The 27,404-nt window shown below is 42.1% G+C and overlaps 1 protein-coding gene across 4 annotated transcripts in view; it reads right to left on the bottom strand.

Annotated features, from left to right (window-relative positions):
• Window positions 1–220: 220 nt before the first annotated feature.
• STX2 (syntaxin 2) overlaps window positions 221–27,404 on the bottom strand; it is a 45,675-nt gene continuing 18,491 nt past the window's right edge. For 2 of the 4 annotated variants that reach the window (XM_081253305.1, XM_081253303.1), the window contains exons 3-11: window positions 26,527–26,626; window positions 14,968–15,042; window positions 13,547–13,620; window positions 12,661–12,769; window positions 10,401–10,474; window positions 10,141–10,278; window positions 7,886–7,996; window positions 5,767–5,892; window positions 221–2,380 (exon numbers count right to left, since the gene is read on the bottom strand). In XM_081253305.1, the coding sequence (XP_081109431.1) occupies window positions 5,812–5,892; window positions 7,886–7,996; window positions 10,141–10,278; window positions 10,401–10,474; window positions 12,661–12,769; window positions 13,547–13,620; window positions 14,968–15,042; window positions 26,527–26,626 (762 nt within the window). In that variant the 3' untranslated portion in view covers window positions 221–2,380; window positions 5,767–5,811. The remainder of the gene's footprint in view (window positions 2,381–5,766; window positions 5,893–7,885; window positions 7,997–10,140; window positions 10,279–10,400; window positions 10,475–12,660; window positions 12,770–13,546; window positions 13,621–14,967; window positions 15,043–26,526; window positions 26,627–27,404) is intronic. The other 2 variants (XM_081253306.1, XM_081253304.1) reach the window with 1 other exon arrangement.

Below are 27,404 nucleotides of genomic sequence, written 5' to 3'. Positions count from 1 at the left end.
TTGGCAGTTGTTGTCAACAGCAAGAATTCAGGTGGGTTCCTTAATATGTCCTGCTGATATCTGAGACACGAACCACAGAATCTTGTAATAATAACACCAATAATAAATAAAACAATCAAAAATTTATCAAAAACACCTCAAATTATTAACTCACATTATATCATTACACATAATAATGGCCAGAGGTGATTTTCATAGTAGAACAATTTATTAATGGATATGCAATAAAGTATCTCCCCAAAAATCTTTCCAGAAATGAACACGAGGCAGAAAGTAAATATTTCTTTTTTGGTTCTCTGAGATTTTTTTTAATGTAAACATGAAATATTTGAAGAAATGATAAAAGGTAACAAATGAACCTGTATATGTATTTTTAAAAATCTGATTTCAAATAGGTACATGAGGCTCAGACATACAAAATGTGTTACCTGATGGATGACTTAAACACCTAAGTACAAATCAAAAAGCACTTCCATATCTTCAACTATAAAACACAGATTCGGTAAGTACTTCAAATCCAGAAAGAATGTCTTGAAAAAATACAGTAAGAATTATTATGAGAGGTGGGGACTAAAAAGACTTAACTTGAAGGGAAAAGTGGGACATGGGGAGCACAAAGTTCCTCCGCACAGGGACATAATCATACAGGCAAATGTTTGGATGTACAAAAGTTACATTAATACAAGCATGAGCTCTAGATATTTAAATATCCTTCAGGACAAGTCACACCTTCAACTTAAGCACAAATCAGGGAGCATGTCCCACTGACAGGCTTTTTAAAGATTTAAGAAATATATATGCTAGAGCCAGGATACTCCTATAGGAATTCTGACTACACAGTGATGACCAGCAAGTAAATAAAATGCATAAATACAGACTTAAGCCTAAGCTAAGCAGTCAGATGTATAAAGTATGAATGAGTGAAATTCATAACTGTACTGAATAAGGAACACAGTTTCTAAACGGTCCAATATAATTCATACTTACAGTTTGCAATCAAACGTATCTATATTAGTTTTCAAGCCAGTGTTAAAATACAGTCTTGTGCTTACACAATCACATACAGAAGTAACAAGAGTTAACTATATTTTGAGAATCCTTCACATATTCATTTAAAATTTTGACGAGATGCTATCTTATAGAGATGTCCATTCACTAGTAAGATTTCATACATTTTACAGTCTAAAAATAAAGCATATTATACTAAAAATAATGAGTCATAAAAATGTTAATCATCATAGATTCCTGTAAACTTTGGGAATTAACTTTTAAAGTTCAGCAGAAGAGGAGGTACTGAACAAGAACATTTAGGTGATCTGTACAACTGTTGAAATTTAAAAGAATTACTTAATGTCTGGGAATAATCCCCTTGAGTTTAAAATGTGGTTTTATCACCATCTTAAATTGCGACTTTATTAGTGTAAACAGGGAATCACAAACCTTATTTTGTAATGAGTAAAAGAAGAGACCATTGTCTTTACAGTGCAGTAACTAATTTATTATCTTGGGTAATGAAACAGCTAGAAATGGAGCTGAGTACAATAATCGAGCTTTTCCCGCAGGGTGTTGGGCGCATTTAAACCTTATAAATCAATTTTAGCAGAAGGCACTAGAAAGGCTTTTTGGGGAACCTTGCAACCAATGTCTTCTAGGCCGATGGCAAACTTTGTCAACAACTGTGCAAAAATGGCTCTAATACCATGAACCTTCCTATTTGTTTTAAAAGGCAATAGTTAATATATAAAATTGGAGTAAATTAAGATGTTAATATATTAAACAATTTATAAACATTTAAAATTATAGATATCTTACAAAACAGCTCTGTGATAATAAAAATAATTTTTGCAAACATAAACAAACACAAATTAAACAGTACAAAAACGTCTCAATCAGCATGTTAGCCGGGCGAGGGAAGAAAGTCTTAGACCTCACATCTAATAGCTTCATAACATAAGACATTCCTAAGTAAACCTCACATACATTTTTAACACTGAAATATAAAAAAAATTGAAAATTTCAATAATTCCTTATTTTAAGGCCATTGAAACCAGTTTCACATTGTTAATTTTTTGTGGTGTGTTATGTAGAGTCCGAGGATGTTTGGGTTAACTCATCACATCCATTGTGCTTTTCTCACCAAACAATACATTCTGTTGCGTTTTCTCCTTGAATTCACTAATAAAAAGTCAGCACTCAATGCCACGTGTCACAATGTCTAGGATTCATTCATGAAATGGGAGGAGGCTCATTTGCTGCAGATGTGGTCGGACTCCAAGGATAAACGGCTCTTGGGACATGGTTGCTATGACAATGTTGTTGCTAGGATAATTCCAAGGGTCACAAGCAAAATAACTACGCAAATAATAATGAACATCATTTTCTGCAAGATAAAGAAAAACATTTATTAATTTGCAAGATATCAAAGGAAAGAAATCACTAACGTCATTTCCTAACAAAATTCTCCTGGAATTTGAGAAGGTTTAAGATACAAGCCCATCATCAAGAAAGAACCCCTACAGGTCATAGAAAAGGAAGGGGTGGGGAAGGAAAGTTCCAGAGGCAAAGCACTAAGTTATAGACACATGTATATTAAATGAATTTAATAACTTAAAATATGTATTATTAAGACAACAACTATTTACTCCTGGAGGTAAAAGGCAATGTCTACTTGACACCATGTGGGGGCTTCATGAACACGTTCTATTGATCACAAGAAAATCCCAAACAGTTATTTCTTGGATGCGTTGTACATCTTTTTAAAACTTTAAATGGATTTATTTCTCACTTGCTGAAAAAAAATCTTATTTATACATTTTTTTACACTGAGGTATGATGCAAGTAAGAAATCCACAAGCCATTAACTCGGTCTTCTGCTGCATCCAGGGCCCAGAGCAAAGCCATATAACATTTAACTTTTTGCTTTCAATTAACAAGCACCGTTGCACAGCTGAAAAGCTAAACAACCTTTGGCTTAAGAAATATAGTCTCTCCAGGAAACCCGTCTGCGGACGAACAGGAGGAATTCACGAAGATGAAAGGCACACCACACTGTCTGACTTCGAGTTCTCTTTGTAAACAGCAGAGATCCATCATTTTACATCACAGTTAGCGAACTCATGGCACATGTTCATCTGAGAAATCGCAGCTGCTCAAACCGGTCAGCTCTGCTTCGGTATTAAGCTGCCAAGAGCGCAGTCTATTACTGCATGAGGATGAGCACCGCCGGGCCCCTGGGTAAACTTTCACGTCCATTATGCAGAACCCTGGGATCGCTGCCTTCTGGACATCACGCCCTCAAATTCCCTGTTACCTGTTAACATTACGTGCATTTCCTGGAAAGCGAGGACTCGGTCCCGACCATGCTCGCACCCTCCTCACGTGTCTCCCGGGGAGCCTCTCTCAGCACCTTTCTAGACACACCTTTTTCCTTCAGCCTATCACCCTCCCTTCCCACTGGCATCGCCCTTCAGCTCCAGACCCTGCTCCATGTGCCCCTGTCAACCTCACTGCACCCAACCACCTTAGACAACCAGGAGGCTCCAACCCTCGCTGCCGCGTCTCTGGGTGGCACGTATGCACGTGCTTGCTTCCACACCTGGCTTTCAGTGGTGCTCTCCTGACTTCCACGACAGCTGAGCTCCTGAACCCTCGAGGCCGTAGATTTAATGACCGTTCTTGCCCAATAACCTGCTCACAAGTCAAGCCAAATGCCTGGACTTCTCCTTGGTGGCCCACGCACACCCCGGGGGTCAAGCCACCACCTACTACAGGTAAATCCTGGGCCACGTGTCCTCTTAGAGGTGTCATTGGATAGAAAACCGGGCACCCTGGCCTCCTCGCTGCAGGGCTCCAGGGAGTAGGATTCCCTCCACTCAGGCCTACAGGCCCCGAGGAGGGCTGTGCCGAACTACTTGCTGAAAGAATAGTTTTTCAAAAGTATAATTAAAGACACCAACCACTGCATTTGTATTAAAAAAGAAAACCCGTTGGTGTGCTCTCTGACGTGTTTCTTATTCATGAGCATTGTGTTGTGTTCACTCGTGCTTAAAGGCCTGAAAGTACACCACCGGCGGCCAGGCCCAGGGCACAGGGCAAGCCCAGGGCTCCCGGGGAACCCTGCTGGCAGGAGCCTGCCCTCGGTCTACTGCATCACCACAGCATCCAGTCTAAAAGTAAGTTTATCTGTAGTGGAAGCACATCCAACTAGCCATATTATGGCCACTAGGAAAAGCTAAGAGAATACATAGTTCATAAAAAATTATAAAAATAGTCTTCAGGGCCTCCCTGGTGGCGCAGTGGTTGAGAGTCCGCCTGCCGATGCAGGGGATACGGGTTCGTGCCCCGGTCTGGGAGGATCCCATATGCCGTGGAGCGGCTGGGCCCGTGAGCCATGGCCTCTGGGCCTGCGCGTCCGGAGCCTGTGCTCCGCAACGGGAGAGGCCACAACAGTGAGAGGCCCGCATACCGCAAAAAGAAAAAAAAAAAAAAAAAAAAAAAAAAAATAGTCTTCAAATACCATTATTAATGAAGGAAAATCACATACACCACTTCTTCAGCAGACGTAATAGGGAAGCATGGAAGGATACACGGACATCCTGCCTGATGAAAACAGAGAGCCTTCCTTCCTCCTGCCTTCTGGAAAAATGCATCGCTAACAAACTCAACATCCCAGAGCTTCTAACGGGAACGACCTCGAGTGCAAGGTGGTGGCTTATGTGAACGCTGGGGCAGTAACTGCAAGGGCCCCTCGCCTGTGGAGGGTCCTCAGTGCACAGACGCTCACGCTGAGAAACTCCTCGTCTTCTCTTTAAGAAAGTGCCACGTGAAAGCACCAAGCCAGCAGGTGCTTTCACGAGAAAATAATGAATTCATCAAGGACTACTTGTCACAATCTAGATATAACTTTAATCACAATGATCACGCCAAACAAACGTTTTAAGATAAATAACTGGTATGTCCAAATTTAATACACCAGGCAGCATTCTAACTTAAGAGTTAATGCAAGAAGGATGATTCCAAATGCATAAAAAAAAAAAAACGGAGGAAAAACACAAAATCTACTGAAATTTGGAGAGGGGTGATACTCATACAAAGAACAAAAATAAAGATACTCTAAATAAAGAACTGAATATCTTTTGTATTCCGAATCCTTAAGAATTAACAGGCATGCTCACTCAGCACAAGTTTTCTCTTTAATGCGGCCACATTTAAAACAAACTAGACGCTGACAAATGGAAACAAGTGAGATGAAGTCTTTTAATTCCACTGAGTGCCCTTCACAGCTCTCATTCCATTCCCTCTCATTCCTCAGTGAAATGACGAGTAAATAAACAGAGTTCACAAAGCAACTTTCGGCTGCTGCACTTATTGAAGAGTTAAAACTTAAGAGATAAATTAAACATTACATTTTAGTTTTTTAATTGAGAATTAACCTCACTGCTAAGGTTAGTCCACTAATGAAGGGCTTCTTTAAGAAGGGAGCATCCTCCCGGACCAAAAACCGAAGACTGGAGGGTCAGGGGCTGCCGCCCGCGCCGTCACATTTAGTAACAGAGGCAAACCCAGCCGAGGCTTCGAAACCAACAGGGAGACGACCCTGGTTTAGAAATGAACGGCCGCCCCAGCCTAAGCTTGCTCTCAGCACAGAAGTCAGGCAAACGCTCCACTGGCAGCCTTTTATTGCTTCCCAGTACTTTTTAGTTGGGCAAGCACCACTATTAGCTAATTGGGAGAGTGAATAAGCAGATTAGTTGATTAGTTACTTACTGCTGCGCCGGCAGAGAGGCATGCACGCTGACATCAGCCACCACATCATTTGCCAACTGATAAACCAATAATTAGAGCAGTCACAGCCACCAGAACAAGCGACACAGCAACAATTATCCACTTTTTCTGTCAAAGAAAAGCAAGCCGATTATATCGCGGTTAATTCCACACCGCCATGTTAGAAGACATCATTCATTTAAAATCAAAGACTATTGGAATTTGTTTTAAAATCTAAGTTATGGGACACTGATTAATTCTCCTTGACAACTTTCAGTTCTCATAAAGAGGGGTTTTTAATTTAATGAGGTCAGACTACTTGGAGATAAACTGTTATAGAACTCGAAATATTAGGTTTCATCAATGAGAAAGCTGCATGACCACATTCTTTTGGTAAATTTCTGATGGACTGAGACATACAGCTGATTTGTTTTCATGTATACAGACCTATGTAGCCAGGTCAGTGAACTCAGAAATCAGTTATCTATGTAATAAGCCCCTACACTCTTTTCTTTCTTGTTTGTTTGTTACTGGCCGTTAAGTCCTTCACTGCCCCTGCCACACCGTATAAAACAAACCACACTCCACTAGTGCCATCTGGTCTCTCAGGGGCTAACTCAGCTGCCCTGGGAATGGAACCAGGACACCAGGAGAGGGGAGGGACGGCCAACATCTCAACAACCACGCACCTAACAGCAGAGGGAGAAGCTGAACAAGCTGTGTGTGGTTTCAGATGCCAGGCCTTGAGTCGGAGAGATGGTGATGCTTTTTGAAACAAACATCACGTTCTGACCAGTGGCCACTCCGGGTAACGCACTGCTCCAGCCACCTGCTAGAATGAGGCTTGCTCTGCCGGTTCAGGAGAAGATGTATCCCCCGACCACCTTTTATCTCTGTAAAACCAGGGAACTGCTCGCGGAAATTTTCGTTGGACTGACGTGCTGTTTAGGTCATGGAGAAAGGAAGGGAACTGCCCTTTTTTAATGATTTTTTTTTAAGTGAAAGTCCATTTTGTGCCTGGACCAGCCAAAGCACTTCACACGTGGACCTCATCACCTCACTTTACTTTAAAGCTCAATATTTCAAAAGGTGGTAACACAGAATTATGTAAGAAACCATGTCTTACGTCTCAAAGATACGTAACACTCAGATATTCCCAAGAAAAAAGCAGGGTGAGATGCTTTGCAGGCTGACGTTAAAGCCCAGACGTGCATCTTATTTGAGAACGTCCATGGGTCATTGTTATGGGTAAATCTGCGCTCAGAATCTGACCATGTTTCCTGAACGTTCTGAAACTCCCACTTGACAAGGAGTTTTTGAAACTCCCTTTTTTGCCATCACATTGGAAACCTCCCCCTGACTGGCACTGAGAGAAGCATCGTAAACCCAACAGCCGTCTTCCAGCAGGTGGGAGGGTGACAGGCCCTGAAAGCACGGGTTTGGTGCTTCGTGTTGCTCCTTTCCCCACTGGAGAGAAAGGGACCAAGAAGCAATGGGTGAGTTCACACAGTGAGACACACAGTTTTCCAGTCCCTGAATCAGAACTTAATTCTGTAGTTTCGCTGTTTCCTGAGAAGAGCTTTCACTCACGCACGACACACGTGAAGATTCAGATAAAGATACTAAAGCTCGTTTGCAAAGCTTCAGCGCGAGCGCTACCTAATGTCTTAGGTCCACGGCTCCAATAATTCTCTTCTTTCCTCCAAACCAAAGGATTAGCAAATAACGTAAACAAAGAATAAAGTGTTCACTGCATCAAATGTGTAACCAGTGGTTTTCAGAACTTCCAGTCCTGTGAGTTTTGTTATGTTCCTCCACAGAATGACCCAAGAAACAGAGAACTCTGGAATTGGAACCCACGCAACTGAGAAAAGCAGAGAGACCGACTTTGGCTGCAAAGGGTTTTCATTACTTAAAACCAACAGGGTTCACAGTCAACATAACTTATCTGATAAACTCCAAACGTTTTAGCAAAAAGAATCACTTCAGTTTTCAAATGAAACATTAATGTAAGCAGTTTTCATTTCCTGGAATACCTTTGAAGTAGGCGTGCATCAATGTACGCACACTCAAAACCAAATCCAGAGAAAAACGCACTTTAATTCTTAAGGACCAAACTCACCCTTCTTGCTTTGCTTTGATATTTAATAGCTTTTTTTGTTTCTTCTTTAGCATGTTCTACGTAGTCTGTGGCATTCATAACGTTTTTTTCTATGTTGTTGATCATTTCACCCTTAAAACAGAAAGTTTCAAACTTAGGAGACACTTTCAAATGACTTAGTTGTGTATCTTAAGACAGTCACAGAGCAGCAGTAAGGTTTCCACAGGAACATAATGTGCATGTAATGGACACCGAATTTTTTTTCACATTTACAAAAAGATAAGACCATTATAAATGTACAATATACAGAATAATCAAAATCCAACTTATATTATAAAAAGAACTAAAAGGGATGGGCAACAATGCTGATAACTGAAGGCATATCATGTAGACTTTGAGATATGCTTTAACATGAGAACACTCTTTAAAGATGGGCGCAGTGAACGGGAGGCGGCTAGCTTTAGGCTAAGCGAATACTTACTATTATCCACGTACATACAGTGGACAAAGAATGACATCTTTTCTAATGGGTAGAAGATTGCGGCAATTTCTTCAAAATACAGTAAACTCAGAATAGCTTACGTTGGCCACTAAGTTGACTAAGTTAATGAGCAAAAACGTAAAGTGAGGTGAATCCAGTGAAATGTTAGGTGACAAAACACATTACCTGGTCTTCTGTCCACCAGCAGACATAATCTGCAGCAGTGAGTGGTAAAGCATTGAAGAATGACGTACAATTAACTTACTCATTCACACATTTAAACGTACTAGTAAGTTTTGACTAAACATACGTGTTGAATTAGACGAGCCAATACAATGCAGCACTAACAGACTTCTAAAAGGAAACAACGGAACAAAGCTAAGAATACATCGATTTTTCTAATGGCGATTAATACATCTGACATGGAACAATCCTAGTTAGAAGTCCAAGGTACTCTAAGATCTTTAGTAATAACAAAACTAATCACTGATTGTTCTTATTGTCTAACTGGTTTCCTTCCTGAGAACAAGAAGCTGGTAGCAGCCAGACTCCCAACCCTCCCCTTCTGCACCGTGAGTGGCACAGGCCCTCCCATCAGAAGGGGTGAACTTGCCCTGTCCCCGCCCTACACTGCAAATGCACCGCACCTCAGCTCTGCACACATTTTTATGACAAGGTTCCTCAAGGTAAACAGTGTTCTTCAAATGTTAGTGGCGATGTGGAGGATGAATCTGGCACCTGGATGGATTTCCCAGGGATCCTTACATAACCCAGGCAATGAGAAACAGGCCAGTCAGACTCGAACCTTCTTAGAGGACACAAGAGATCCTGAAACTAGCCTCCGCGGGAGCGAGGACATGAGTGTGACGTGAATCCTAAGATGACTTGGTACGAATGCTCCCCCTTCACGGGGCGGTCAGCTGAACTCAGTGGCCCACTGATCAGTGAGTGACCGGGGTGAGCCTCACGCGCTTGCAAAGTCACGGAGGACCTTATTCAGCATCACAAGAGGAAGCACAAGCACAGCCACAAACCTAACTGGAACCACTGGCTTGTGCTTTACACTGAATTTTCTGTTTTTAAAAAACTGTATTAACTGCCTCGGTTCCTCACAGGGTCTCCTCACACCTCCGTCACCCCGTGCCGGTGGTACGAGACACCGCGTAGCAAGTATAAGCTTCTAGTTACGTCACGGTGTATCCCCTTTGGGGCTTATTCTTTCATACGTTTCTCCCAATTGTTACTCTAGTACGTGGTCCTTACAGAAAACTTGAAAATACATATATTTTAGAGAAGAAGACTAAAATTCCCATAGTCCCACTGTTATTACACTGCTTGGTGTATTTCTTTCCTTCTGTGAGTGCTGTTTCATGCAGCTGAGTTCATGCCATATATACATACACATAGGAGTATAAGGGCGTGTATTGTATACACATTCACATTTATACATACACGTGTAAGGTTTAGTGTCTCCCTCTTATGTCAACTTGAAATTCTGGCACATGACGTTTATATATTTCATTAAAAGTCCTCCATGCACAAAGTCGATGTTGCCTATGGCTGCCTAACAGGCTGTGCTACGGACACACCGTACATAACTTAAGTAAACCAGTCCCCCACTGCTGAAAGTTGAAGCTGTTTACAGCATTTCAGTCTCACATGGCAATAACACTACAACTTTTGAATTACGAGACTGCATCCAGAATAACGGCTTTCTCAGGTATACTGGAATCAAATACAAGCTTTTACAGAAAACAGCTCTCTATCTCGGAGAAGCAAAGATGCGTGTGGTTACCTGAGTCTCAACGAACATGGCCATGTCCACAAACATCTCATGCAGTTCTCGGATGCTGGTCTCCAGCTTCATAATGTCTTTATGGCGTGACTCAATTTCATTGAGAGCCTGTCTAGTAATCTGTGAATCTGATATAATCTTTGCAAAACAAAAACAGAAGAGAAATACTAATGAACTTACAATTGCTCTGGAAGTTAAAGAAAAAAAAACATCTGTACGTATACAAACACACAAGGCCACAAAGCCGCCTGCGTACTCACATCTGACGTGAAAATGGAGGGATTCCCACTTTCCAGCATCTCTTCTAGTTCATCATCAGTGGTAGTTTTTCCAGCTAAAATATTAACAATTAAAAACTCCATTCAGAATGCAGCAATATTTAAAAATGACTTTTGCACTCATAAGTTAGCAACTAAAATCTGAGTTGTTAATACTTTCAACCAACGTTTTTCTAACCTCTCCAATGTATTTTCTTAGGCAAATATTAACGATGAGAGAAATTAACATAAGCCTAAGAAGTAGAAAGAACTGGAAAACACTCATGAAAAATCTTATAATTGGAATGACTAATAAAATCCAATTTTAGTCTGAATAAGGAACAACTATAAAAACGAAACTGATAATACATCTGGCGTATCAGTTTTCCTAAAAGTTTAACTCTGGCTTATAGGAAAAGGGGGTAAACTAGATCCAGCATATGTTAAATGCACATAATAAAGACTGCAAAATTAGCATCAGAGGCTCTAATACTTTCTGTAGTTTGGGCGTTAATACTTTTTCCTTGAGTTAAATGTAGTAACGCTGTGTGTGAACAGGTTCACACAATTTTGGAAAAACCCAGTTGAAACATCATAATAATTAAAATATCATTTAATGTGAATATTCACAGCAGCATTATTCATAATCACCAAAAAGTGCGAACAACCCAAATGTCCATCACGTCATGGATGGATAAACAATGTTAATGTGGTCCACCCACACAATGGAACGTGATGCAGCTGTAAAAAAGGGATAAAAGGGCTTCCCTGGTGGCGCAGTGGTTGAGAGTCCGCCTGCCGATGCAGGGGACACACGTTCGTGCCCCGGTCCGGGAAGATCCCACATGCCGCGGAGCGGCTGGGCCCGTGAGCCATGGCTGCTGAGCCTGCGTGTCCGGAGCCTGTGCTCCGCAACGGGAGAGGCCACGACAGTGAGAAGCCCGCGTACCGCCAAAAAAAAAAAAAAAAAAAAAGGGATAAAACACTGGTCTTTGCTGGAGTATGGTTGAACCTTGAAAAAACTGTGCTAAGTGAAAGAGACCAGTCACAAGAGACCATATGTTGTACGATTCCATTCATATGGATGCCCAAAATGGGCAAAATTACAGAGACAGGAGAATAAACTGGCAGTAGCCTAGGGCTCAGGGGAGAAATGGGAAGTGCCCAACAATGGGTATCAAGTTTCCTTTTGGAGTGATTAAAATGGTCTAAAATTGATTGTGCTAATATACTAAAAACCACTGGACTGTACACTTTGAGTATCATTCACATGGTACGTCAACTATATCTCAATAAAGATGTAAAAATGTCATTATTTATTTATTTATTTGGGGGGCTGCATGTTGGGTCTTCGTTGCTGCGCATGGGCTTTCTCTAGTTGCAGCGGGCGGGGGCCACTCTTTATTGAGGTGCGTGGGCTTCTCATCACGGTGAGAAGGCATGCGAGCTCAGGAGTTGTGGCACGCAGGCTCAGTAGTTGTGGCTCACGGGCTTTAGAGCGCAGGCTCAGCAGTTGTGGAACACGGGCTTAGCTGCTCCACGGAATGTGGGATCTTCCCGGACCAGGGCTCGAACCCGTGTCCCCTGCATTGGCAGGCAGATTCTTAACCACTGCAGCACCAGGGAGGTCCTAAAATGTCATTTAATGCAGTTCACGTTTACGGCTGCTCCCCCCTCCCCAAGCCCGTGGGAGACGCAGAGCAGCCCCAGTGCAAGATGCACCCACAGGGGGCTTGTGTCACAGCTGAGGAACCCTGATTTTCCATAGTGGGGAGTAAGCAAAGCTGCCTAACCTTTATTCAGCAAGCAAACTGCCCTCTGCCCAGAGGGAACCATGAGCTGCATCTTCTAAGGCTGCCCGTTACACAGACAGACACCCGTGAGAGAAAGCCTGGAGCAAAAAAGGCAGCAAGTGTCTGCTCACCAGACATGCAGAACCGCGAGACCCACAGGGAACTGTCCCCCGAGACGGGGCAGGAAGGGTTGGGGGACACAAAAATACGTGAAGAAATGACAGTTGAGAGTCTTCCAGGTCTCATTAATGCTCTACAAGTAATCTAAAGTCCACTCCCCTAGAACTTTCTGAAGGATTTAAATAAATAATAGGTTGGTTGATTCAATGAATAAGCTATGAAAGCATTTTAGGCTTACAATATTGACCAAAACAGAGATGGAATTACTTTCTTGAAGTTACATACTTTCATGTCAGACCCTAAGGAAGAAAAATATGTTTTTAACAAAAATAGCATGTTCACTGACTCACTTATTTCTAGCTGACGCTGTATCCGGCCTTTGCTTCGCTCCCGAAATAGAGTCTGTGCTTCACTGTACTCTGTCATAACTTCCACAAACTTTCGAGATAGCACTGAATGCTTTTAACATAAAAAAAAATAGATCAATATACATTGGTCATTTCTTCTATTAAAAGTGATATATAGAGGGTGGGAGGGAGACGCAAAAGGGAGGGGATATGGAAACATATGTATATGTATAACTGACTAAATTGGTTATAAAGCAAAAAATTTAAAAATAAATAAATAAATAAAAGTGATATGTAAAACATTACATTATAGAGATTCAAACTAATATGCACTTACTCCTTCAAATGGAAAATAAGATTAATAGCAACTTACTGTATGACAGAATCTATGCTAAGAACTTTACATGCACTATCTTATTTGATTTTCACAGTAACCTTACTATATTATTATTATCCCTCATTCTATAGAAGTGAAACCATCATTTCAAGAAGTCAATTAGCCTATAGTTACAGGCTGACTGGGTCAGGTTGGCACCCAGGCAAACTGTCCCCAGAGCCTGAACACATAATCCCCATTTGTCAAGTAGAGTTAAGCAGACTAAATTCCACTTTGCTGCACCATAAACCTACAAAAGGTGAGGATTTTACCATGAACACTAAAATGATTGGGATAATTCTTTGCTCTTCAGAACAGAATTCTGTTGTTGGGCTGAATACACTTTTTTTCTTCATAATCTAGAGAGGGAGTCTATAAATACGATGCCTTTTTTATGCAGAAATGCTGAAAGAATTAATGTGATGGTAAAGATGAAATTATTTTGAATTTAAAAGAAGTAAAAAGACTTATTCTTCAGCATTGCTTCAATCTAGACAAGGCCAATAATCAAACCTGGGTTCTTCGTATCCGAAGATCCACTGATGTTCGGTTCCCACTCTCATCCTGATCAAAACTTTGTTCAATAGCTAGAAACAAACAAGAAAGAGTTATCTTTTAAACTAGAAAATGAAAGGTTTTCAAGCCTAACCTCAAATGTATTTTCTTATCTTTTCAGCTCCTGGTAAATTTATGAGTTTTGGTAATTGTCAGTTGCTGATGATATCACAAAATAAAACCAGATGTTACAGCTTCACATTTCAAAGCAGGCAACATGAATCTGATCAAGTTTGGAGAATTTAACTGTCAATCCACAGGAAATACAGAGCACAGCAGAACCTGTTAAGTGACATTAAAGGGGTGAAATCAGCAAAACTCTGCAACATGGCAACTTCTGATGGACTACTGTCCTGGTTTCTCCAAACAAAAGAAAAAAGTGTTGGGGGGAAAAAGATGGAAGGAGAATTTGATGTGAAAAAACCTGAAGTAACATATCAACCAATCACAGGATACAGTCCAAATAAGGAACCCAATTCAAACAAACTATTAAAAAAAATTTTTTAATAAAAAAATAAGATCATTGGGGAAGTGTGAATTCTGACTCGATATTTTATAATAAATAATAGTAATTAATGTGACTTAGATATAATAGTAGTATTATAGTTGTATTTGGGGGAGAAAAATCCTTCTCTTAGAAATACACACAGAAAACTATATGCTGATGAAGACCCAGATGTCTGGGATTGGTTGTGAAACCAGCTGGGCTGGGTGAGGGCCGCTGGGACCTGCAGAGCTCAAGGGCGTGGACATGGGGCTTGTGGTGGTGACCCCCTCCCCCGACATACGTTTGAAATTCTCCTTAATAAAGGTTCCTTTCGATCTTCAGAAATATTTTTGATTTGAATGTCATTTTGTAAAAATTAAATACAGTCTGTCTTTCTACCACACGGAGAAAACCTACGTCTGTTTTGGTCCCACAGGGAAGCTGTGAACCTCCACCCGGCACCGTCAGCCGAGATGAACTGTACGAAAGGTTCAAAGGAGCTCACCGAGTACAAGGGTATTCAAGAAGAACTCGGCAACCCATGTCAAAGGCTAGTCGCCTTCTCAAATATCTGCAGTTTAGCCCCAAATGTCATAAAATATAACAGATTAACAATTTATAAGCGAGTGCTTACTCCTGTTGGGCACGAATTAGTGCTTCACTCTGAAATTTAAGGGTTAACAGCCCTTAGGTTTAGCTCCTCGTTTAAGAATTCTAGAATAATGAGGAACTTAAACAAGACTTACTATTCCAAGTACATACAACTTATTTTAAAGCAGTCACAATCTTAACTTTTGAAAATGTAAAAGAATAAAAAGTTATAAAGAAGAAAATAATAATTACCCACATTCCCACTGTCAATGATTACATGTAATCAAAACTTTACACTCACATTTTAACTTGGTCCGAATTTTATTAGCAGTTTTCTTGATTTCTTTGTTCAGATCTTCAAGTTCTTCTTTTACTTCTACAAAATTAAAAAAAAAGACGTGAGTTATAAAATCCAACATCAATGTTCAACAAACTTAAACAGAACAATATTCTTGGTAAATAGTCAAGTTTGTTTGTTTCTTGAGCAACTACTGATCACCCAGTGGTTCTCGAAGTGTGGGTCCTGGACCAGCAGCTTCCATTATCAGGTGGGCGTTTAGTAGAAAGGCAAATTCTTGGACTCCACCCCTGACCTACTCACAGGAAACTTCACTAGATGGGCCAGGACTGTGACTTAACAAGCCCTCCAGGTGGCTCTGGTACACACCTAAGTTTGAGGATACCTGGTTTATACCAATTAATTGATGAAATAGTTCCCTGAACCCAGTGCTGACACGTAGACCTGAAAAAGGAAAGCAGAAATTTAACCATACTCTGGGAGGAAAAAAGCCTCCACGTGTTTGACTTCTTTCCTGCTGTCCTCTCCCTCATCAAAGCGGGCTCCTGGCGGGAGCACGGGTTCCTGCACCGGGGAAGGCTGAACTCACACCCCCAGAGGCCCCGCCACCGCGTGCGGGGAAGGAGGGTCGGGGAAGGGGTCCAAGGGGAAGTGCGTGTGGAGCAGGTCTGTGCGGGGTCCACCCAGCTGAGGATACGATGCACCAGAGTTGGGAGATAGCCGGGGACGCTGACCAGCCGCAGATACACGACTGAGGACCGAGAGTGCAGGGGGACATTCCAAGGGCTCACCTCTCTGGATAAGAAAGCCCCAGGGTTGGGGTCACTCAGGACGGAATTACTGGACCGTCCTGCTAACACAGGTGCACAGGGGCTCAAGCATTAATCAGAGAAGTACAAGAGGTGTTACCACACTTAACCCTTCAAGCTACAGAAGCTGGCCATGAGGTTATATTTGATAAAGGCAGGATTTCAAATCACTGAAAGGAAGGGCAATATTGGGAACTTCCTCTTCCAGTGGACGAGGTCATTCCTATCAGTCCTCCTGCTGAGAACAATCAGGAGAGCTGGACGTCATAAACCTGTAAAGGCAGGAAAGAAGATTCAAAAGAAGGAAACCCAGAGAAATGAGCCCAGCGATGGAGCTGTTTGAAGCCAGAGGCAGCAGAGGCCTTGAGAAGCCAAGAAAAAGCTGAGCTGACGCTAAAGACCACATCCTAGAGAAAGGGGAGCCAGGTCCAGAATGCTGGTGCCCACGGCCAACCAGCAGAAACGTTTAAAAATCATCTCTTAAAGAAGAAAATACTATCGAGAGCAACACCCAGCTCTACCCACCACCAGTCAGTCCCTCCCACCAGGAAACTTGCACAAGCCTCTTAGATAGCCTCATCCACCAGAGGGCAGACAGCAGAAACAAGAACTACAATCCTGCAGCCTGTGGAACAAAAACCACATTCACAGAAAGACAGACAAGATGAAGAGGCAGAGAGGTATGATATGTACCAGACGAAGGAACAAGATAAAACCCCAGAAAAACAATTAAATGAAGTAGAGATAGGCAACCTTCCAGAGAAAGAATTCAGAATAATGATAGTGAAGATGATCCAGGACCTCAGAAAAACAATGGAGGCAAAGATCAAGAAGATGCAAGAAAAGTTTAACAAAGACCTAGAAGAATTTAAGAACAAACGGACAGAGGTGAACAATACAATAACTGAAATGAAAACTACACTAGAAGGAATCAATAGCAGAATAACTGAGGCAGAAGAATGGATAAGTGACCTGGAAGACAGAATGGTGGAATTCACTGCCGCGGAACAGAATAAAGAAAAAAGAATGAGAAGAAATGATGACAGCCTAAGAGATCTCTGGGACAACATTAGACACAACAACATTCACATTATAGGGTCCCAGAAGGACAAGAGAGAGAGAAAAGACCGGAGAAAATATCTGAAGAGATTATAGTCGAAAACTTCCCTAACATGGTAAAGGAAATAGCCACCCAAGTCCAGGAAGCGCAGAGAGTCCCAGGCAGGAAAAACCCAACGAAAAAGACACTGAGACACATAGTAATCAAATTGACAAAAATCAAAGACAAAGAAAAATTACTGAAAGCAACAAGGGGAAAATGACAAATAACATACAAGGGAACTCCCATAAAGTTAACAGCTGATTTCTCAGAAGAAACTCTACAAGCCAGAAGGGAGTGGCATGATATATCTAAAGTGATGAAAGGGAAGAACATACAACCAAGATTACTCAACCTGGAAAGGATCTCATTCAGATGAGACGAAGAAATCAAAACCTTTACAGACAGACAAAAGCTAAGAGAATTCAGCACCATCAAACCAGCTCTACAACAAATGCTAAAGTAACTTCTCTAAGTGGGGAACACAAGAGAAGAAAAGGACCTACAAAAACAAACCCATAACAATTAAGAAAATGGTAATAGGAACATACATATCGATAATTACCTTAAACGTGAATGGATTAAATGCTCCAACCAAAAGACACAGGCTTGCTGAATGGATACAAAAACAAGACCCATATGTAGGCTGTCTATAAGAGACCCACTTCAGACCTAGGGATACATACAGACTGAAAGTGAGGGGGTAGAAAAAGATATTCCATGCAAATGGAAATTGAAAGAAAGCTGGAGTAGCAATGCTCATATCAGATAAAGTGGACTTTAAAATAAAGAATGTTACAAGAGACAAGGAAGGACACTACATAATGATCAAGGGATCAATCCAAGGAGAAGATATAAGAATTATAAATATATATGCACCCAACATAGGAGCACCTCAACACATAAGGCAATTGCTAACAGATATAAAAGAGGAAATCGACAGTAACACAATAATAGTGGGGGACTTTAGCACCTCAGTTACACCAATGGACAGATCATCCAGACAGAAAATTAATGGGGAAACACAAGCTTTAGATGACACAACAGACCAGATAGATTTAATTGATGTTTATGGGACATTCCATCCAAAAACAGCAGATTACACTTTCTTCTCAAGTGCACACAGAAGATTCTTCAGGATAGATCACATCTTAGGTCACAAATCAAGCCTCAGTAAAGTTAAGAAAATTGAAATCACATCAAGCATCTTTTCTGACCACAATGCTATGAGATTAGAAATCAATTACAGGGATAAAAAGTAAGAAACACAAACACATGGAGGCTAAACAATACGTTACTGAATAACCAAGGGATCACTGAAGAAATCAAGGAGGAAACCAAAAAATACCTTGAGACAAATGACAACAAAAACACGACGATCCACAACCTACGGGATGTGGCAAAAGCAGTTCTAAGAGGGAAGTTTATAGCAATACAAGCCTACCTCAGGAAACAAGAAAAATCTCAGATAAACAATCTAACCTTACACCTAAAGGAACTAGAGAAAGAAGAACAAAAAAAAACCCCAAAAATTAGCAGAAGGAAAGAAATCATAAAGGTCAGAGCAGAAATAAATGAAATAGAAACCAAGAAAACAATAGCAAAGATCAATAAAACTAAAAGCTGGCTCTTTGAGAAGATAAACAGAATTGATAGACCATTAGCCAGACTCATCAAGAAAAAGAGGGAGAGGACTCAAATCAACAAAATTAGAAATGAAAAAAGAGAAGTTAAAACAGACACCGCAGAAATACAAAGCATACTAAGAGACTACTACAAGCAACTCTATGTCAATAAAATGGACAACCTGGTGGACAAATTCTTAGAAAGCTATAACCTTCCAAGACTGAACCAGGAAGAAATAGAAAATATGAACAGACCAATCACAAGTAATGAAATTGAAACTGTGATTAAAAATCTTCCAACAAACAAAAGTCCAGGACCAGATGGCTTCACGGGTGAATTCTATCAAACATTTAGAGAAGAGCTAACACCCATCCGCTTCAAACTCCTCTAAAGAATCGCAGAGGAAGGAACACTCCCAAACTCATTCTATGAGGCCATCATCACCCTGATACCAAAACCAGATAAAGATACTACAAAAAAGGAAAATTACAGACCAATATCACTGATGAATATAGACGCAAAAATCCTCAACAAAATACTAGCAAACAGAATCCAACAACACCTTAAAAGGATCATACACCATGATCAAGTGGGTTTTATCCCAGGGACGCAAGGATTCTTGAATATATGCAAATCAATCAATGTGATACTCCATATTAACAAATTGAAGAATAAAAACCATATGATCATCTGAATAGATGCAGAAAAAGCTTTCAACAAAATTCAACACCCATTTATAATAAAAACTCTCTAGAAAGTAGGCACAGAGGGAACCTACCTCAACATAATAAAGGCCATATACAACAAAACCACAGCAAACATCATTCTCAATGGTGAAAAACTGAAAGCATTTGCTCTAAGATCTGGAAAAAGACAAGGATGTCCACTCTCACCACTATTATTCAACATAGTTTTGGAAGTCCTAGCCATGGCACTCAGAGAAGAAAAACAAAGAAAAGAATACAAATTGGCAAAGAAGAAGTAAAACTGTCACTGCTTGCAGATGACATGATACTATACATAGAGAAACCTAAAGATGCCACCAGAATACTACTAGAGCTAATCAATGAATTTGGTAAAGTAGCAGGATACAAAATTAATGCACAGAACTCTCCTGCATTCCTATACGCTAATGATGAAAAATCTGGAAGAGAAATTAAGGCAACACTCCCATTTACCATTGCAACAAAAAGAATAAAATACCTAGGAATAAACCTACCTAGGGAGACAAAAGACCTGTATGAAGAAAACTATAAGACAAGCCACTGATGAAAGAAATTAAAGATGATACAAACAGATGGAGAGATATACCATGTTTTTGGATTGGAAGAATCAATATTGTGAAAATGACTATACTACCCAAAGCAATCTACAGATTCAATGCAATCCCTATCAAATTACCAGTGGCATTTTTTACAGAACTAGAACAAGAAATCTTAAAATTTGTACGGAGACACAAAAGACCCCAACAGCCAAAGCAGTACTGAAGGAAAAAAACGGAGCTGGAGGAATCAGATTCCCTGACTTCAGACTACACTACAAAGCCACAGTAATCAAGACAATATGGCACTGGCACAGAAACAGAAATATAGATCAATGGAACAGGATAGAAAGCCCAGAGATAAACCCACACACCTATGGTCAACTAATCTATGAAAAAGGAGGCAAGAATATATAATGGCGAAAAGACAGTCTCTTCAATAAGTGGCGCTGGGAACACTGGACAGCTACATGTAAAAGAATGAAATTAGAACACTCCCAAAACCATACACAAAAATAAACTCAAAGTGGATTAGAGACCTAAATGTAAGACTGGACACTATAAAACTCTTAGAGGAAAACACAGGAAGAACACTCTTTGACATAAATCACAGCAAGATCTTTTTTGATCCACCTCCTAGAGTAATGGAAATAAAAACAAAAATAAACAAATGGGACCTAATGAAACGTAAAAGCTTTTGCAAAGCAAAGCAAAGGAAACTACAAACAAGACAAAAAGACAACCCTCAGAATGGGAGAAAATATTTGCAAACGAATCAACAGACAAAGGATTAATCTCCAAAATATATAAACAGCTCATGCAGCTCAATATTAAAAAAACAAACATCCCAATCAAAAAATGAGCAGAAGACCTAAACAGACATTTCTCCAAAGAAGACATACAGATGGCCAAGAGGCACATGAAAAGCTGCTCAACATCACTAAGTATTAGAGAAATGCAAATCAAAACTACAATGAGGTGTCACCTCACACCAGTCAGAATGGGAATCTTCAGAAAATCTACAAACAACAAATGCTGGAGAGGGTGTGGAGAAAAGGGAACCCTCTTGCACTGTTGGTGGGAATGTAAATTGATACAGCCACTATGGAGAACAGTATGGAGGTTCCTTAAAAAACTAAAAACAGAATAACCATACGACCCAGCAATCCCACTACTGGGCATACACCTAGAGAAAACTATAATTCAAAAAGACACATGCACCCCAGTGTTCACTGCAGCACTATTTACAATACCCAGGTCATGGAAGCAACCTAAATGCCCATCAACAGAAGAATGGATAAAGAAGATGTGGTATATATATACAATGGAATATCAGCCATAAAAATGAACGAAATTGGGTCATTTGTACAGATGTGGATGGATCTAGGGACTGTCATACAGAGTGAAGTAAGTCAGAAAGAGAAAAACAAATATCGTATATTAACGTATACATGTGGAACCTAGAAAAATGGTACAGATGAACCGGTTTGCAGGGCAGAAATAGAGACAAAGATGCAGAGAACAAACGTATGGACACCAAGGTGGGGATGGGGGTAGTGGGGTGAATTGGGCGATTGGGATTGACATGTATACACTGATGTGTATAAAACGGATGACTAATAAGAACCTGCTGTATAAAAACATAAATAAACTTCAAAAATTCAAAAAAAAGAAAATACTATCCTAGGACTCATACTATGGCCACAAGCCTTTATATACCAAGCCCAGTTCTCAATCAGAAATAACCAGGAGGGCTTCCCTGGTGGTGCAGTGGTTAAGACTCTGCACTCCCAATGCAGGGTGCCCAGGTTCGAGCCCTGGTCAGGGAACTAGATCCCACATGCCGCAATTAAAACATCCCACACAGAGCAACAGAGATCGTGGGTGCTGCAACAAAGACCTGGCGCAGGCAAATAAATAAATAAGTAAACAAATAAATAAATAAAAATAAAGGCATTTGTGCCTAGGCTGTATCTGCCTATGTGTCTGGGTCGGACCCTGAAAAGAGGGGAAAACAGCTATAAAGGATATCAACGTGATGATTTTTGACTGAGAATATGGACTGTGGATTAGACAGCGTTTTTTTATCAACATCAAATGTTCTGAATTAGATAATTACAAGACAACCTCCTCCTTAGGAGATAAACACTGGTGTACTTAGGGGTGGATGGTCACAAGGCCTGCAACTCACTCTAAAATGAGTCAGCAAAAATAACGTGTGTGTACGTATGCGTGTGTATATATACATGTGCAGTGTGCGTGTACACGCACACATACGCATACACATACACACACATACACAAAAAGAAAGAAGTCAAACATGGCAAAATGTTAACAATTGGTGAATCTCGGTGAAGGGAACGTGAGTTTTCACTGTACCGTAATTGCAACTTTCCCATAAATTAGAAAACTTTCAAACTAAAAATGTGAAAAGAACATTTAATGGGACGAGTCCCTTGATGTAGCACGATGCTCCCAGGAATGCTGGCTCGAGAGGTGAGCTGACAAGTACTCAAGGACACACAGGTAGGCGAGGATGCCCGGGGCAGAGTTGTCTGTAACTGTGAAACCTGGCCGCTGGGTGGGCCTGCGGCTCCGCCCGGTGCTTCTCAGGCAGCGGTTCAGGACAGCAGCGGGGACGGCAGAGCCCGCTGAGTCTCAGGGCGCTCGAGACTCTGCACTAACTGCCCACCCTCTCCAACCCCCAACATCCTTGGCTCTCGGACACACCCGAGGGGAGCACCGGCCTCGCGAGACCAGCACAAGGCATGAACGGGCCTCCACCTGTCCAGTGTTCAGCCTGGTCCCTGCTGCTCTGCACAGCAGCAAGTCTAAGTTAAGAATCATATATGACACTACAACAATGCAAGGTCCCTGTAATACCCGTCACACACTGGGAGCAAGCTACCTGTAAACAGTAAAAGGCACGCTGCCATCCGGCCCCAGGCCATTCTGCTCCCACAGAAACGGCCCACGACGACCACCAGGCAGCCATTAAGAAAAGGGTCCTGGAACGCTCTGTTCGTCAGCAAAAGAGGTACACTGTAAGACAACAGGCCCTGGGTGCTCCAAACTCTACACTTTTTTAAAGATTTTTTTTCTTTTGATGTGGATCATTTTTAAAGTCTTTACTGAATTTGTTACAATTTTGCTTTTTTTAATGTGTTTTGGGTTTTCGGCTGCAAGGCATGTGGGATCCTAGCTCCCTGACCAGGGATCGAACCCATACTCACGACATTGGAAGGCGAAGTTCTAACCACTTTACGCCAGGAAAGTCCCGTACACTTCTTTAAAAGTGTATGTTTTATACATATTTTTTTCTAGAAAAGTATTTACTGAAACGTTAACGGTGTTTATCACCACAGGACAGGTTATGAGCATTGTTTTTTTTTCCCTTCCTTTCTGCTTTCTTCCAAAATGCCCACGATAAAGCGCATAATTAACTCCGATAACGTAACACAGGTTAACTTTAAAAGATGAAGAAGATGGTGGGGGCGGGGGAGCCAGTCAGCAGGGTCGGACGCTAAGGAGGGAGGACAAGGACCAGCCAGCAGGACCTGCAGCGCAGCCGGGGTGAGGGGAGGCCCGCCAGACGCCTCTCGGGAAGGAAAAGCCGCGGCGGGGCGGGGCAGGGCTGCGGGCAGGCGCGCTTGGACGGGCAGACGGGCGGCCTTCCGGTCCAGGAGCCCGGATGGAAGTGCAGCGAGAGGTGGCTCAAGGCCACATACCACAGTTGCCCTTAAAAAGGAGACACACACCTCTGACGCGGAAACAGGAGGAAGGATGGGATGGAAGCAAGGTGAGGAGGAGGAAACACACTGACGACAGTAGAGTCGGCATTTACACGGAACGTCGCGCGATCTGTCCGAGGTAAACAGTGAATTCACGGTGGAACTGGGGTTTGAACCCACCGCTCACCTGAGAAGAGGCTTTCTACACTACGTGGTGACCACACAGTTCTCAAGCAAGTCTGAAACGTGTCCTCCAGCAGAAAAGCACAAAATGCACAAAGGAGGAGGATTTAGAGACGGGAGGCACCGAATGTGACCGTCGTAGCTCAGACAGAGGCGAGAGAGGCCAGCCCGGGAGCGTGACAATGCAGATGGAAAAGAAGCGCAGATAACATGTTAGCAACAGGCTGTGACTATTCAGGACGCCCATACCTAAAACGTGGGATGAAAAGAAGGGCTCTGACTCCTGATTCAAAGAACTACAAGACATGCTACTGATGAGTAAAATCCCCTCCGTTCTCTGATGGCGATGCCAGCCATAACACTACCACCAGCAAGACCCAGAAGGTTGAATAACACACATTTCAGGCTCCCACCAGGTGGGTCCATGTTTTGGAGGGCCTGAAACTTACACATTTTCAGTGGCCCTCTTAAAAAAAGAAAGTACAGAAATGTAAAGTCAATAAAGAAAAGTGAGAGTAAAGGGGCCTCTGTTAGCTTCTCAGGCAAACCTTTCTCTGGGATCTTGTCACTGAGGTTAATGAAATGACCTGCCGGCCAGCCAGCCCTGCATCTGCAGCAGAAGCCAACGGGCCAGGGCCCGGCCGCGGGGTGGCGCCACCCGGTGGCCACTGTGCTCTGGAACCCCTTCTGCGGGCCCACCCAGGAGCCCAGGCAGGGAGGGCACCGGCAACGAGGAGCTGGAGCTCCACCTTGCCCCTCCCCACCCGCCAGGACAAAGGGCTGGGGGGACAGCAGCCCACTGCCCACTGCCCCACCCTGGGCACTTCCTAGGGCCCAGCATCGTGGGGTAGGAGTAACCGCGTTGCTCTTTACAGAGGGTAACTCAGGGAGCAGCGAGACATCACTTCTTATATTCTGGTTCACACCCTGCTGTGAAACAGAGACAGGAAGCACCAGTCTTATTCAGAGCCCAAAGGGACTACTGCAAAGCCTTAAGAGCCCCAACTTCACTCCAACATTGTTGAAGCTGCTGTAACTTGGCAGCAAAAGTTTTTTGGAGGTAAACTTCTCCAAAGAAAAAAATACAGTAATATGTATTCAAATTCAACTTCCCCAAGAATTGAGCAAGATGTTAACAGGTGTTACACAAAATGTTCTGTGAACAAATACATTTGTGAAACGCTCCACTAAGCAAAGGTTGCTTCATTGCAGGACTTCTCAGAGCCTTTATTACTCTGTAACCTTCCAAGTGGGCATGTGGTGTGAAAAGGACTCCGAATGCATTTGGCCACAGAAGCCTTGTTTCATATACTAGCTATTGAGATTCATGCTCCAGGTACACACCTTGGAAAATATCCTTCTAAATCGTAAGACAGGGCATCTACAGACGCCCAGAGCATTATTTTACAAGACACGAAAAATCTTCAAAATGAGTTTTTTCAATTTAATACCAAGTTGTTTTTCCAATGTAAGGCCACACACCAAATAACCTAACAAAGTTGCTTTCAACTTTCCTCCAAGATTGAGAATAAGTGTGTTCCCATCACCACTTCTATTCAATGCTGTACGGAAAGTCAGTGAAATAAGTCAACTGAAAATAAAAAGCATAAGAACTGAGGAACAACTGTGATTATTCACAGGTGTCATGACTGGGTGCAGAAAAAACCTAACAGAATCCATAAATTATTTAAATTAATTAAGTAATTAGGCGAGATAACGGGATACAAGGTCAATATACAAAACCCACTGCATTTCCATAAATGGAAACAAGTAGAAAACAAAATTTACAGCAGATACTGTTCGCATTAAAATCGAAAGCATCACCTACCACGAAAGGTGTGTGAGACCTCTACGGAGAATCCTACAGATCATCACTGAGAGCAGTTACAGAAGATGTTAAGTAAAGGGACGGACCATTTTCACGGATTAAAAGACTCAGTGTGGGCTTCCCTGGTGGCGCAGTGGTTGAGAGTCCGCCTGCCGATGCAGGGGACACGGGTTCATGCCCCGGTCCGGGAAGATCCCACATGCCGCGGAGCGGCTGGGCCCGTGAGCCATGGCCGTTGGGCCTGCGCGTCCGGAGCCTGTGCTCCGCAACGGGAGAGGCCACAACAGTGAGAGGCCCGCATACAGCAAAAAAAAAAAAAAAAAAAAAAGACTCAGTGTTGTGAAGATATCAATTATCCCCCAAATGATGTATGGATTCCAGTTTGCAGTCTCTAGCTTATCCAGATCCATCTTACCTTTCAAGTTTTCAAAATTTGGCACTGTAGATCAAGGAAACACTTCCTTATAACTAACGATGCCCTGATGTTCAGTTAATTTAAATCACTTGCTCACATGCTGCCCTCAACAGACACTACGAACAGCACACTCCATACAAAAGCCTTTGCTGAAGACTTAAAATCACTTTAGTCTGTTCTTCATCTTTAAACCTGCTCTAACAAGTATTGTTTTCCAAAGCAACCTCTTATTAACTTTCATCTAAACACAAAATTCTATCACTCCTGTTTAACTGTGGACATAATACGGATCCAAGGCCCAGCCACTGACGGGACCCCAAAGTTCTGCAAGGCCACGTCCATGTATGCTCATGGATGTCACACATCTGTGGTCCTCACTCCGGCTGAACACCAGATCCCACAGAAGCTGTAGAAAACCACACCGATGCCTTGGCTCATCCAGACCAGGCGCATGAGAATCCCGAGGGGTGGCCCACCAGCCTCTGGCACTTTTTACAAGCTCCCAGCTCAATCTCACGTGTTTCCAGGCTAAGGCCTGTGCTGTGGACAGCAAGGGGGACAGGCACACAGAAACAGACAGACACACTTCTTTTTAAAACCAACAACTTACTTCCTTCTGGGTTTGGTGCAGAAAGAATGATGCTGTGGTTTTTCTTTACTTCTTCAACATACTGAGCTATTTTAGCTATACTGTTTCTGATCTCCTCAACCTAGGAGAGAGAGAGAAAGTCATCACCACTGAGGCAAATTCACATTTGCTACCACTTTCCATTACCTAAAAGAGAAGGATAAAAGAGGAAAATAAGTGAATAATTACCACATAAAGAAACAACCACCTTTTCCCATTCACTTAATTTAAAAAATAATGTGCCATATTAAAATATCTACCTTTATGGCTAAGGCAATATCAGCCACCAGGAAAACCCTGTTGGTTGTAAGAAGTTTTACAATCGAGACCCAGTATTACCACAGATGATGGCAGCCAGAAGCATCTACTACCAACGCCAGGTCTCCGTGCAGTCAAGAAGGGAGCTCACCCTGTAGCAGAGGCCGACCATCATATTCTCATGTGGGGAGGTCCTGACAGCTGATAAGACCAAGCCTTCCTAGTCATTATTTTTTGCCTCTGATAGTCTAAATTATTCACTACTTGTTTCAAAATGTAACGTATTCATTAGCAAGATCTGTCCAGATGGATTCATAACAAGTGTGGCAGGCTGAATACTGTCCCCCAAAATGTCCAGGTCCTAGTCCCTGGGACCTTGGATGTTTACCTTATATGGCAAAGGGAACTGCAGATGTGACTGAAACAAAGAGTCTTGAGATGGGGAGATACAACCCCGGATCCCCCGGTGGGCCCTCAGTATGACCCCAGGTGTACTTGTAAGAGGGAAGTGGATGGAGATGGGACGACAGAAGGCGGCCACGCGACACTAGTGAAGCACAATGGTCTGCTGCCGGCCTGGCAGGAGGAGGGGCACCAGGGGT

The sequence above is a fragment of the Mesoplodon bidens genome, assembly GCF_964165515.1.
Source record: "Mesoplodon bidens genome assembly, chromosome: 13".
Classification (NCBI taxonomy): Eukaryota; Metazoa; Chordata; class Mammalia; order Artiodactyla; family Ziphiidae; genus Mesoplodon; species Mesoplodon bidens.
The sequence above is the reverse complement of the archived record's forward strand: the minus strand, read 5'-3'. Positions and strand labels throughout refer to the sequence as shown.